The following is a 14,311-nucleotide window of genomic DNA, read 5'->3' as shown; positions in this document are numbered from 1 at the left end:
GGTAAAGCCCCACTCTGAAACTGTGAGCCTTGCTACTCCCGAATGTCACATGGTCAGTGATTGGCAGGAACTGCCGCTCCTGATTGGCTGACTAGCGTGTCCTGCTTCAGAATAGCAAACATTTCAGCTCCTGAGTGGGACTTTACCTCTGTGTTTAACGCCTTTATGCAGGTCAGCAATAAATTGATGAATTAATAAATGAAATCATGTCATTTTCGTGTTATGAATTTCCGTTTAGCCTTTTTGCTTCTATAGAGGGCAGCAGCTCATTTCTGTTTAATGGGTGTTTCAGGTTTCTTGTTAAAGGGGAATTAAACCTAAAACTGTTCTTTCATGTCAGAATGTAAAGTTTTAAAAAGGTTTCTAATTTAAATGTACCTGGTTCTCTTGTAATAATGTTTTTATAAAAGCAGGTAGGTAGGCTTGGGTGTGTGCATGTGTTTGGAACACTATATGGCAGCAGTTTTGCAAGGATGCTTTTAATCACATTTTACACTGTGGAAACACTGCTGCCATCTAGTGCTCAAAATCATTATTGCAAAACCGCTACCAAGTAAATGTGAAAATAGAAATAAATTAGAAACTTTTTAAAAAGCTACGCTCTGACGCTTGAAAGACCATTTTTTATTTTCATGTCCCTTTAAACTGTTTAAAATGTGTCTTCTGCATTGTTTTCTCCCTCAGACTGAAGGGTGCGTCACCTGTCTGACACTGTATGTTCCCAGCATGCTTGCTGCGCAGTGATTATATTGACACTGTATGTTCCCAGCATGCTTGCTGCGCAGTGATTATATTGACACTGTATGTTCCCAGCATGCTTGCTGCGCAGTGATTATATTGACACTGTATGTTCCCAGCATGCTTGCTGCGCAGTGATTATATTGACACTGTATGTTCCCAGCATGCTTGCTGCGCAGTGATTATATTGACACTGTATGTTCCCAGCATGCTTGCTGCGCAGTGATTATATTGACAATGTATAGTTCCCTCGTTGTTTGTTTAGGTCTTGTTTTCCGAGCTGTGGTTTGTATCATTGTTACAGGTGGAAGCTTCTAAAAAGGTTTATCATGCTGCGTGTAAGGAGGAGAAACTCGCTACCTCCCGGGAATCCAACAGCAAAGCTGATCCGGCGCTCAACCCTGAGCAGCTGAAGAAGCTACAGGACAAGGTGGAAAGGAGCAAACAGGACGTTCAGAAGGTAACGTGTCCTTTTTACTCACTATTGTTCCCTTATTTGTTCAGGAGAACGTCCAGTTAGATCCAAATGAAATACATTGTTGTATTCACGCCCTGCCGTGTAAACACCGTCTTATGTACTCTGTGTGATTTGCCAAAAAGCATTACCCAGATACCTGGAAAATATGCTCAAGTAATGTTTGTGAAGGCTGATTAAATCTGTTAACTCTTTGCTGCTCAGTGGGCTGCAGCATGTTGCATAGGAATACACAGCAGCCAGTGCTAGAATACAAGTCAGATTTATAACAACTAGCCTGTGTCTATCAACCAGTTTACTTTAAAGGGTCAATGTGATAAAAGCAGCTGTAAATAGTTGTGTTCAAAGCTGCTGCAGGAAAGCCACTGATATGGATTTGTCTCTCTCTTGCACTCTTGTCTCTGTGAGGCTTATTTCTGCATTTCTGTAGCGAGTACTACAGTATTGAATCATTCAGTATGGGTGGCAGTTTCAGCAGGCAATAGCAGTTATTTTAAACAACAAAATAAGATAAAGGAGCTATTTGTAAACTAAAACAATACTCTCCAGCAGATAAAATGGATTGTGGGGCACAAATTAAAATGGAGACAATTTTACAGTACAATGACAGTGCAATGTCCCTTTAAAGTGTCAATTAAAAAATTGTAAAATTGATCTCTTTATCATGAGAGCATAATTGGGTAGGCTCACGAGTGCATGTGTCTCGTGCACTATATAACAGCAGTGCTTGTAACAATGTTATACATAAACATACTCTAGATACGTGCACACTTCTCAGCTTACCTTGGTATGCAATCATGGAAAGGAGCAACAATTTAGCAAAAGAGACCAAGATACTGAGATGCATTTGTCAATTTAAGTAAACTGTGATTAAAAAAAAATATATATCTGAATTATGACAGTTTAATCAATTTTGATGTTAGTGTCCCCTGTTTTGAGGCATCTAAGCCCACATATTATTGTCCGTATTCCGCAGCGCTAGTATATAGTGCAGTTAATTGTTAATGTCCAATTACGCTATAATATTCAATGCACTTTTTTTCTCTGCATCGTTAATAGAAAAAACAAATCTGTCTCTAGTTTTATTGACGTTATTTTGACAATTGAAATACAGTGCAACGTTGTATCTGGATGTGAAGCTTCCATGTCCCTTTAACTGAACAAAGCAATATTTATAAGGCGACATACAGTAATACCAATTAGTAAGTTAGGAAGTGTTCTGAGTGGGTTTGTGAAAGTAGTAAACTTTTTCTATTTGTAGCTGGCAAATTCATATTAAGTGTTTCACAGTTTTTAATAAAGGTGAACTGAAAAGATGGGTGCGGCAGTGATTTGTACAGAAGGAACACACCATTTTTTTATGTGCTTAAAGACCAGGTGCGGTATTGATGCATCTCAGGCTCACAATATTGCTAAACCGTTCACTATCGGAGAACACGCTGGTAAGCCTGCAGAAACGCTGTAGCAATAAGGACTTACTGTGACCAAAGGGAGTAGTGGTTGCAATAAATACAGCATTCTGCATGTAGGTGACTGCTTGCTTGCCAGGTGCGGAATCACTTTAGCCGTGTGTAGTACCCAAAGGGCTTTGCATCAGTTTCCTCCAACTGCCAATATAGAAGAGACTTTAAATCTTAGGATGGACAGTTGTCACAGTTAAGTTTACGCAAGTAAAAAAATAATGGCTACTGCAATCCAATGTGGGTGCTGAATAGATCCTTTTGTGTGTTTCACGTACTGAAATGAGTCATGATTCATCAGATAATCTATACAGCACATGGGCCTCACTAACTTGGGTTTGCTTCATTAAATGTTCACTTTAAACCACATGGTGACAATGGTCTATTCTAACAAAGCTCTACTTGATTTGTTTTACAACAAACCTAAAAATGACTGAAGATGGAGAAATGCCGAGGTGCCCGATGTCGGCATCTTTTGTGTTTTGTTTGCAATATGGGTGCTTAAAATCTAATGTCTTAATATAAACATATGCTTGTTTCAGAAAATGCTCCTCTAACCTGTCCAACTTGCCAGTGATACTTTACCTCTGTACCAACAGCTGACTTAATGCATCAGTGACCAGTCACACACTAAGGGGCGCTTTGTTGTTTACTATTGCAGAGCAAAGAGAAGTATGAGAAATCACTGAAAGACTTGGATAGTGCTACTCCTCAGTACATGGAGAACATGGAGCAAGTATTTGATCAGTGTCAGCAGTTTGAAGACAAACGCCTTCGTTTCTTCCGTGACGTACTCTTAGAAGTTGAAAAACACCTTGATTTGTCAAACGTCGAAAGGTAGCTAATCTTTTCTTTATCTGACGCTGCATATTCTGTTAAATGGTCACTGTGCATTAAAACACAGTGGCACAAAATCTACTTAGCTGCTCCCTACGGAGATGAAATAATGTTGAGCTCTTGCAAATTTAGCCTATTGATGGTCTTAAGTGCCGACAGCTGCATTATTATATTTCTTGTAGCTGTTCTGCAGGGGGAGGGTAAGAAAGACCATATTAATCAGGATTAAGACTGCAGTCAGTGGTGGTACAGAACAAAATAATTATTAAATCACACAGGAAAATTGCAGCCATTCAGGGAGTGTTTGAAGCTCAGCAGCCGTTTGGTAACTTGAATAAGTAGCAATATGTAATTATACAGAATAGGAACATCAAATGGGAGTCATTTAGAGGGATTCAGTTACACGAAAACAAGTTATATTAGCTCAATTGCGTTCCCTCACTTGTGTTAAGTATCAGTTCTGGTGGGTAGATGTTTCCTGACCACGGGAATAGGTAGAGATGCTTCCTAGAAGTCCAAGGTGGAACCCCTACATATACTCCTCTGCTCCCCCCCCCCCCCCCACACACACAAACATTGTCATGGCACCTGTCTTTGGTTTTGCAAGTGTTGCAAGTGGTCATAACCAGTTTTCCCTCTAAGGCCACATTTTGTGAGCAGCCCAGCAGTGAAACAGTTAAGGGAACCATACCTTGCGTTCTGCATTGTGTAGTGCTTGCTAACTGCAGGGTGTGGTTCCTTAATTAACTGTTTCACTGCTGGGCCACTCACAAAATGTGGCCTTAAAGGGAACACTGGTCCCAACACACAGACGCCCCAGTACACATTATGTTCCCCTTGACAGTTACCCACTCCTATTATCTTTATATTGCTGTCCCCTACAGTACTCCATGATGGAAATTCTTCTTTTAAAGATTCAAGGACAAGCAAATAGAAGCTAATGGGTCTGGTTGTTTGAGCACCTGATTTATGTTTTGTATTGTGAGATAATACCTGACAAATGAGCATTAATCGTGTATAATATGTCCTTATTCAGGTGTTTTACACTAAAGCTACACATTCTCACTAGGCTTTTAATGTTAAACCCTTGGAGAGCGTATTATGAGTTTAAATGTATTATTTCTAACATAAATCTTACATGTAAATATTTTATTAGGTCATCAAGTAGAGTTTGTTAGCAATTGTAGGGTGTTTTGTGACAAATGGTCACACTGCACTGTAACTTTACTCTGAGCCCTGACATTTGTTCTGTGTGACAAGATCTTGCTGGCATATTTCAGTATGTTCCTCCAGTTGACTGATAAATCAAGTTCTTCATGCATGAAGTAAAGCCCATATTTGGCATAGATTTTTATTGCAAACTCCTTTGCCTCTACCCTTCCCCATATGAGTTCTTGCTTGGCTATGTGTGAACTGACTCAAGTAGGAAGGGGAAATAGGCTTTGTAATGAAATGGGGGATTAGTAGTAAATAGTAGGCACCAGGAATCAACAAGCATTCGTACAGACAATGGTTCTTTTTTAACTTGGGTAAGCTGTTAAAAAGCGACAGACAGGAGAGAACTAGCTTCTCCTGCTGGACCCCTACCATTGTCTGTACGAATGCTTGTTGATTCCTGGTGCCTACTATTTACTTTAATATATAAAACTTAAAAGTAATACAGCCCTCGGATTGTAAGGGCTTTGCTTAACTTACATTATTTTGTTGTGGGCATCAGGATAAATATACACATTATTGCTTATCATATTAATCCTATTTGACTGGGTTTAAGTGTTTTTAAATCTTTCAGGCTACTACTGTGTGAATGTTTGTTCCTAGTTGTAAGAATAAAGATTTAAAGTATGAATGATATGGAACATTTTAATAGATAGAGTAATCCTACATCCACATGAATAATTGGAGTTATAGAATTTATTACTTTTGTGGTATACTTTTCTATCAATCCTAAATGTATCTCTTTGTACAATTAGTATTCCTAGTTGTTTAGGAAGGGGAAATATACTGTATATGTAGGTGTTTTTGCCTACTCCAGGCCAAATACCAATCAGTACTGATATAGTTCTACTGTAAGTGCTATATTGGTATAGATCTAAAAATGAGTATGGGTAAAATACCAAATACATGCAGGATAGATTTATGTATTCAAAGCGAATATCAGTCTAAAATTATATAGATATATATTTAATGTGCACTTCTTTGTTTCTGTAGGGATGTAAGTGTAAGGATTACATGAATACTAAATAGGTTTTACAAAAAAGCACTGTACAGTAGATGTCTAGTTTTTAATACTCTTTACAGACAATGTAACGTGTGCGGTAGGAACAGCCTGGAGAATGTTAGGTTTGCTGATACAGTGAGCAGGCAATCATTTATTCCTGATTATAGTGTATTCTTGGATATACAATGAAAGGTTAAGTAGTATTTAGTATTAAGTAGCACATTCTTAGAGTGGTGAACTGGGAAACAGATTTTCTCTGTCAAACCACAATCCAGTAAGAGTCCGTGGCATGCAGTGGTCTCAGAATAATGGGTTCTGGGATGTTTTAACCATTAATCTAATCTAAGATGGCTACACTAACCCATTATTTGGAAATTAGAGAGAGGTCAAGAAGTTAACATACAGCTAAATCACTGTTCACATTCAGATAGGATGCACATGTAGGTCCAGGCAAATTTGTCTTCTTTTTTCAGATGAGTACATAGAACCCACACAGTCATCTGATTCTTCTGCTCTCTCTCGTCACCCTCATATCATTTGGCTACACATATGCAGAGGAACAAGGGGCAAGTGATGTTATTTCAGAGACGATGTCACTGGAAATATTGCCCATGAAGCATAGCATGCAAGACCAATACACCATTGTTAAGTTTAGCTTTGTGTTCTGACATTTAGAATGTGACTATAGATGTTTGTGTGAGTAATATGTTTTTTTTATAGCTATGCCAGTGTATACAGGGACTTGGAATACTCCATTAAAGCAGCAGACGTGCTTGAGGATTTGAAGTGGTTTAATAGCAACCATGGTCCAGGGATGTCCATGAACTGGCCACAGTTTGAGGTGAGTGTTGCAAAAAATCTTGATTTGGATGAAGTGTGTCTGTGTATTTTATTCTCAGGTTAAAGTTTGATTTGAATAGATGGTTCTACCTAGCATTTTTGTGTTTAATGCCCATTTAACCACATGGTGTATCAATTTAAATTGAAATAGCAAATATATACCAACTTGCAAATGGCAGCTTTTATAACATTCATACATACAGTGGGCACCTCACAGTTGTGGGGTATTTAGCTCCCTGGCTCAAGTCTCAGAACAATTCATATGTACGGTGGGCAGCTCCCAGACTTGGGGTATTTAGCTCCCTGGCTCAAGTCTCATAACAATTCATATGTACTGCTCTTAGTATCCTTTGTTAAAGATGCAGTAATAAACTACTGGGAACTAACACATCTGGTGAGCCAATGACAAGGCATATATTTGCAGCCACCAGTTAGCAGCTAGCTCGCAGTAGTGCATTTCTGCTCCTGAGCCTATCTAGGTATGCTTTTCAATAAAGGTTACCAAGAGAGGGAAATATTAGATAATAGAAGTAAATTGGAAAGTTGTCTAAAATGTTGTGCTCCGTCTGAATCATGAAAGAAACCATTTAGCTTTATGTCCCTTTAAGAGAGTGACTAGTTGGGTTGTGTCTGCATTATCAGCCTTGCTGTGTTTAACACATCTGGCACTTCAGAGTTTTATTCAGTCCCATAAAGAGTTGCTTGTGGACAACCGGACATACTATGTGAGCTGCACTATTGCAGATGTCTGTTTACATAACGTTATTGCACCATATGGGCATCTTGCGCTTTTAAAGCCTCAGTATCTGATCTTCCACTTTGGGGTCATATCATTTGGTGGATCTGTACCAGGAAAATTTAAATAAAACTGGCGATTAGGCTCATAGCCAGTTATAAATGCAGCTTTAGATTATGATTCTGAGCAGCAGCAGATTATAACGCATTGACTGATTCGTTACGGATAGTCATGTAGCTTTATTTGCTGTGTCATTACTACGGCTTAAAGGGGACAGCATACACCAATTTTCATATAACTGCATGTAATAGACACTACTATAAAGAATAAGATGCGCAGATACTGATATAAAAATCCAGTATAAAACAGTTTAAAAACGTACTTAGAAGCTTCCAGTTTAGCTCTGTTTAAAAGGTTACTGGAACACCCACTGCAAGTGGGAAATAGCAGACACTCCCCCTTCCTTTGCATATGAAAAGACCCTATACACAAACAGGAGCAAGCTAAAGTAGGTATTCGTCGGTATTCTCCTAAAACTTTGAGGCTTGGTTAGGAGTCTGAAAATCAGAGCAATGTTATTTAAAAATAAGCAAAACTATCAATTAAAAAAAAAAAAAAAACTGTATGGGCTATATAAATAGATCATCTACAAAACATTTATGCAAAGAAAAATCTAGTGTATAATGTCCCTTTAAGGTGCTAACAGTTTCTCTTTTAATGTTAACATTTGAACCCTTTTTGTTTCTCATGCTTCCACTAACCAAGGATGAAGTAAGTGTTGTATAATATTTCTTAGCAAATTGTGGCATTAATTTCCATTAAATACAGTAAAATGACATGGTAAACAAGTGCATTATATAAAAACAAAAACACAACAGCACTTATTGAATTTTAAATGAGCAGAACATTATTTTTTTTCTGACAAATTAAAAAGTTTGTGACAGCTATTAACCAATCACATACTCATATGTTTTCTCTGTGAACTTTTGCACATGCTCAGTAGTAGCTGGTGCCTCAGAAAGAGTTTATATAATTGTATCATGTGACAGCCATAAACCAATCAAACTCACACATGTATACACCATGAACTCTTGCACATGCTCAGTAATAGCTGGTGCCTTAGAAAGTTTTCTTCTAAAAAACAAACAAAAAACTGTGCACAATTTAATAATGGAAGTAAACCCTTAAAGGGACACTGAACCCAATTTTTTTCTTTTGTGATTCAGATAGAGCATGCAATTTTAAGCAACTTTCTAATTTACTCCTATTATCAATATTTCTTCGTTCTCTTGTTATCTGTATTTGAAATAAAAGCCATCTAAGCTTTTTTGGGTTAAGAACTCTGGACAGCACTTTTTGATTGGTGGATGAATTTTTCCCACCAATCAGCAAGGACAACCCAGGTTGTTCACCAAAAATGGGCCGGCATCTAAACTTAGATTCTTGCATTTCAAATAAAGATACCAAGAAAATAAAGAAAATTTGATAATAGGAGTAAATTAGAAAGATGCTTAAAATGTCATGCTCTATCTGAATCACAAGAGAAAAAATATGGGTACAGTGTCCCTTTAAGTCTTTTAAAACTGCTGCTCTGTCTGAATGGTGAAAGTTTGTTTTTGCATTGTAGTTTCTTTTTTAAAGGGACAGTCTACTCCAGAATTTTTATTTATTTAGCATTAGGAGTTAGTAGCTACAAGCTAATCAGCATTAGCAGTAAGTAGCTATAAGCCAATCAGCATTAGCAGTAAGTATCTATAAGCCAATCAGCATTAGCCGTAAGTAGCTATAAGCCAATCAGCATTAGCCGTAAGTAGCTATAAGCCAATCAGCATTAGCCGTAAGTAGCTATAAGCCAATCAGCATTAGCACTAGGTATCTATAAGCCAATCAGCATTAGCCGTAAGTAGCTATAAGCCAATCAGCATTAGCCGTAAGTAGCTATAAGCCAATCAGCATTAGCAGTAAGTATCTATAAGCCAATCAGCATTAGCCGTAAGTAGCTATAAGCCAATCAGCATTAGAAGTTAATAGCTACAAGCCAATCAGCGTTAGCAGGAATTAGCTATAAGCCAATCAACATTAGCAGTTAGTAGCTATAAGCCAATTAGTATTAGCAGAAAGTAGCTATAAGTCAATCAGCGTTAGCAGAAATTAGCTAAAAACCAATCGGCATTAGCAGGAAGTAGCAATAAGTCAATCGGCATTAGCAGGAAGTAGCTATAAAGCCAATCAGCGTTAGCAGGAAGTAGCTATAAGCCAATCAGCGTTAGCAGAAAGTAGCTATAAGCCAATCAGTGTTAGCAGGAAGTAGCTATAAGCCAATCAGCGTTAGCAGGAAGTAGCTGTAAGCCAATCAGCATTAGCAGGAATTATCTGTAAGCCAATCAGCGTTAGCAGGAAGTAGCTATAAGCCAATCAGTAATTGTAGAAAGTGCACAGTCTATACTGGCCTGTTCATTTGAATTTGAATTCAATTATATTTTACTTTTATATTTTTTTCAGAAAAAAAAGTCCTACATGTTTAATGCTGCTGTCTCATATGGATGGCTAAACATATATATGATTTATTTTCTACCATCAGTACAAACACGGCTTTAAACGACCATTAAGTACAGTAGAATTCCTTAATCAACAAATGCATAATACAAATAAAATGCAGAAGCACTTAGTCTGCATTTCAAATGAGTAGATTTTTTATTCTGACAAATTTCAAAGTTAGTTCAATTTTGCTTCCCCTTGCATCATGTGATCAGCCAATCACAAAATGTATATACTGTGAACTCTTGCACATGCTTAGTAGGAGCTGTTGCCTCAAATTGTGCATATCATTTTTTTCACATTTAGATAGTGGAAGTGAATTGGAAAGTTGTTAAAAATTCTGTCTGAATCATGAAAGTTTAATTTCTTTCTAATGGCAGCGAGAGCCCACAATCCCTTAGACTTGGGAATTCAACACCTGGCCACCAGGAGGAGGCATAGACACCCTACCAGAGCTTAATATATATCCCTCCTACTTCCCATTCCTCCCTAGTAATTCTTTGCCTCGTCATGGAGGAGCAACGATCAAGGTGTTTATTGATTTTTATATTTTGCTTATTTCTCATACTGTGTTACCCTCAGTGGATAGTTCCCAAAAGAAAGGGTCAAGATAATTGTACTAGCACCATAACAGTATCATTCTTCTGAGTGAAGTTTTGGTTCAAACCAGTTTTTGGATGTCGCTGGAAGTTCCCAAGCCTCCTCCAGTTCTGAACATGGCTAAGTGCAGCGCGAGACGAAGCAGCTGCTTCACGTTGCATCACTTCTGAAGTTCAAATATTTCAACTCTGAGCACTCTGCTACGTGACCTGTACCGCTCTGTGTGTCACAGCCTTTACAGCAGCAGGATTGTTTTGCCTATGTCTCAAGTATGTACTTATTGCGGCAGTGCTGGACCTCACAGATGGGTGCACAAGGGACTTAGTAAGTCTTGGGGCCATATTTATAAGTGCTTGGACAACGTATGTGTGTGGAGATTTTATTGGTGTCTGTGGGGCCCTTTTTTTAATTTATGTAGTTTCCATTACTTCATCGGTTACATTTTAGAAGCGGAGCCCAGTGTATACCGCTTGCCTTCATCGTCGTCAGGCATAGACAGACTGGCTGTCAGTTTTGGTGCATCTGAGCGGGCTTTCCTGCGGGTCCCACCTTTTTGCTTCTGGAAACGTAGTGCATTGCAGTACACGTTGCACACAAGCACATTGATCCTGAAAGTCACATATGGTATATCATTTGGAGGGGGGTAAGACGCTCTAGCTGAGCTAGGCTAATAATTTAGTACGGTTAAACTAATAATTTATACATTTTTGGGAACATTTATTCTCAGAATATGGTATTAGTGGAACTTTACCATGATTATAATGCATATTATATAGCTTATTTGGACAAAGGTTTTTGTTTTATATACTTTGCAAGTATTTCCTAAAATCTATATTGGATTTATTTTTCCAATGGAGCAGACTGGGAGTGCTGTACCTACTACTGCTTTATCAGAGGATATACAAATGGACTTAATTATTCCTACAAATTAAATGTCTACTGTGCAAGGAAGTTATTGTATGCCCTCCTGCACAATTGTGTCATGCATGTTTAACCCCTTAATGACACACGTCGTACAGGGTACGTCAAACACAAACTGGTCTTTAAAGACCAACAACGTACCCTGTACGTCGTTAGGGGTTTAAAGTGGCTGTAAATGATCCTGATAGATTCCAGCCGCTTTCAAGGTATTGCCGTGATGCCTCGATATTGAGGCATCACTGCAATACCTTTTTTTTTTTTTTTTTTTTAACACCAAGTGGTGGTGGGTGGGAGAGGAGGGGGCAAATCATTTTTCAAAATAGGTCGGGGAGGGTGTAGGGTATGGAGGGGGGAAGCTACACTACATAAAAACAGTGCTTTATTTGGAAAAAAACACATTTAAATGCAAAATGGAGGAAAGTAGTTAGTGGGGGAGGGTTAGAGAGCTCTTTGGGGGAGGGGGGGGGGATCAATGAGGTTGGGGGCTAAAGGGGTATCCTACACAGCAGAATATATATATATATATATATAATAAATAAATAAAATAATACATTTTATTTTAGTACTGGCAGACTTTCTGCCAGTACTTAAGATTGCAGGGACAATTGTGGTTTGGGGGAGGGATGAGAGCTGTTTGGGAGGGATCAGGAGGTGGGATGTGTCAGGTGGGAGGCTGATCTTTACACTAAAGCTAAAATTAATTCTTCAAGCTCCCTACAAGCTACCAAATTAACCCCGTCAATAATACAAGTGTGGTGCGCAGCGGCATTTAGCGGCCTTCTAATTACCAAAAAGCATTGCTGAAGCCATATATGTCTGCTATTTCTGAACAAAGGGGATCCCAGAGGAGCATTTACAACCATTTGTGCCATAATTGCACAAGCTGTTTGTAAATCATTTCAGTGAGAAACCTAAAGTTTGTGAAAAAGTGAACGATTTCTTTTGTTTGATCGCATTTGGTGGTGAAATAGTGGCATGAAAATGGGCCTAGATCAATACTTTGGGTTGTCTACTAAAAAAAAAAATATATATATATATAAATGTCAAGGGATATTCAGGGATTCCTGACAGATATCAGTGTTAAAATGTAACTAGCGCTAATTTTGAAGAAAAAAAATGGTTTAGAAATAGTAAAGTGCTACTTGTATTTATGGCCCTATAACTTGCAAAAAAAGCAAAGAACATGTAAACATTGAGTATTTCTAAACTCAGGACAAAATTTAGAAACTATTTAGCATAGGTGTTTTTTGGTGGTTGTAGATGTGTAACAGATTTTGGGGGTCAAAGTTGGAAAAAGTGTGTTTTTTTGTCAATTTTTTTCATCATATTTTATAAAAATTTTTTATAGTAAATGATACGATATAATGAAAATAATCATATCTTTAGAAAGTCTATTTAATGGCGAGAAAAACGATATATGTGTGGGTACAGTAAATGAGTAAGAGGAAAATTACAGCTAAACACAAACACCGCAGAAATGTAAAAATAGCCCTGGTCCTTAAAGTGAATGTCAATTTTGATGCTAAAGTGCCCGGTTTTTAAAAATTCGATTAAAAACAGGGGCACTTTAATTCATCGAAATTTACATTTCACTCCTGTTGAGAAAAAAAACTTACCTTTTAAACTTCACAGCAGCTCCAGCTTCCTCCGGTCGTTGCAAGCCATTTCTGACATTAGAAATGATGGATCGGTCATCCTCCAATCACAGGGAAGCAGTGTCTGATTCAACGCCGTGATTGGAGGAAGCTGGATTCCTCATTTTAGACCCAGGAAGAGGCTTTGCGACGGGCGGAGGAAGCTGGAGCTGCTGTGAAGATTAAAAGGTAAGTTGGTTTTTTTTCTCAACAGGAGTAAAATGTAAATTTTGATGAATTAAATTGCCCCTGTTTTTAATTGAATTTTTAAAAACCGGGCACTTTAGCATCAAAATTGACATTCACTTTAAGGGTAAGAAATTGATTTAAGGCGCCTTTAACTGTGGCAGTTTTTGAGGCTCTGGAGTTTTTTCCGCTTCTAAGTAAGCGCAAGAGAAAGATTAAGCATTGTGTTCCTGAGAACAAGAACCCCATGCCCACTTGTTCTAAATCTGTTAGTCCATCCATGGGTCCTGATTTACAGGGGTTATCTTGTGTGTCAGAAGGTGAAGTATCTTCTGAGGATTCTTCCTCTGATTCTGTGCAAAGAACCAGAGGAGATGACTTTTCAGTTTAACCCCTTAAGGACCAGGTTTTTTTTTTTTTAGATTTCTGCGGTGTTTGTGTTTAGCTGTAATTTTCCTCTTACTCATTTACTGTACCCACATATTATATACCGTTTTATCGCCATTAAATGGACTTTCTAAAGATACCATTATTTTCATCATATCCTATAATTTACTATAAAAAGAAATATAAAATATGATGAAAAAAATGGGAAAAAAACTTTTTCTAACTTTGACCCCCAAAATCTGTTACACATCTACAACCACCAGAAACTCCCATGCTAAATAGTTTCTAAATTTTGTCCTGAGTTTAGAAATACTCAATGTTTACATGTTCTTTGCTTTTTTTGCAAGTTATAGGGCAATAAGTAAAAGTAGCACTTTGCTATTTCCAAACCATTTTTTTTTTCAAAATTAGCGATAGTTCCATTGGAACCCTGATATCTGTCAGGAATCCCTGAATATCCCTTTACATGTATATATATTTTTTTTAGTAGACAACCCAAAGTATTGATCTAGGCCCATTTTGGTATATTTCATCCCACCATTTCACCGCCAAATGTGATTAAATAAAAAAAAATTGTTCACTTTTTCACAAACTTTAGCTTTCTCACTGAAATTTTTTACAAACAGCTTGTGCAATTATGGCACAAATTATTGTAAATGCTTCTCTGGGATCCCCTTTGTTTAGAAATAGCAGACATATCTGGCTTTGGCATTACTTTTTGGTAATTAGAAGGCCGCTAAA

At 37.8% G+C, this 14,311-nt stretch overlaps 1 protein-coding gene across 3 annotated transcripts in view; it reads left to right on the top strand.

Annotated features, from left to right (window-relative positions):
• The window catches only part of PACSIN2 (protein kinase C and casein kinase substrate in neurons 2), a 268,976-nt gene that overhangs the window by 186,439 nt on the left and 68,226 nt on the right, over positions 1–14,311 (top strand). For all 3 annotated transcript variants that reach the window (XM_053696714.1, XM_053696715.1, XM_053696713.1), the window contains exons 5-7: positions 1,043–1,198; positions 3,335–3,510; positions 6,449–6,569. In XM_053696714.1, coding sequence (XP_053552689.1) covers positions 1,043–1,198; positions 3,335–3,510; positions 6,449–6,569 — 453 coding nt within the window. The remainder of the gene's footprint in view (positions 1–1,042; positions 1,199–3,334; positions 3,511–6,448; positions 6,570–14,311) is intronic.

This window comes from Bombina bombina, unplaced genomic scaffold (genome assembly GCF_027579735.1).
Source record: "Bombina bombina isolate aBomBom1 unplaced genomic scaffold, aBomBom1.pri scaffold_416, whole genome shotgun sequence".
Lineage (NCBI taxonomy): Eukaryota > Metazoa > Chordata > Amphibia > Anura > Bombinatoridae > Bombina > Bombina bombina.
The sequence above is the reverse complement of the archived record's forward strand: the minus strand, read 5'-3'. Positions and strand labels throughout refer to the sequence as shown.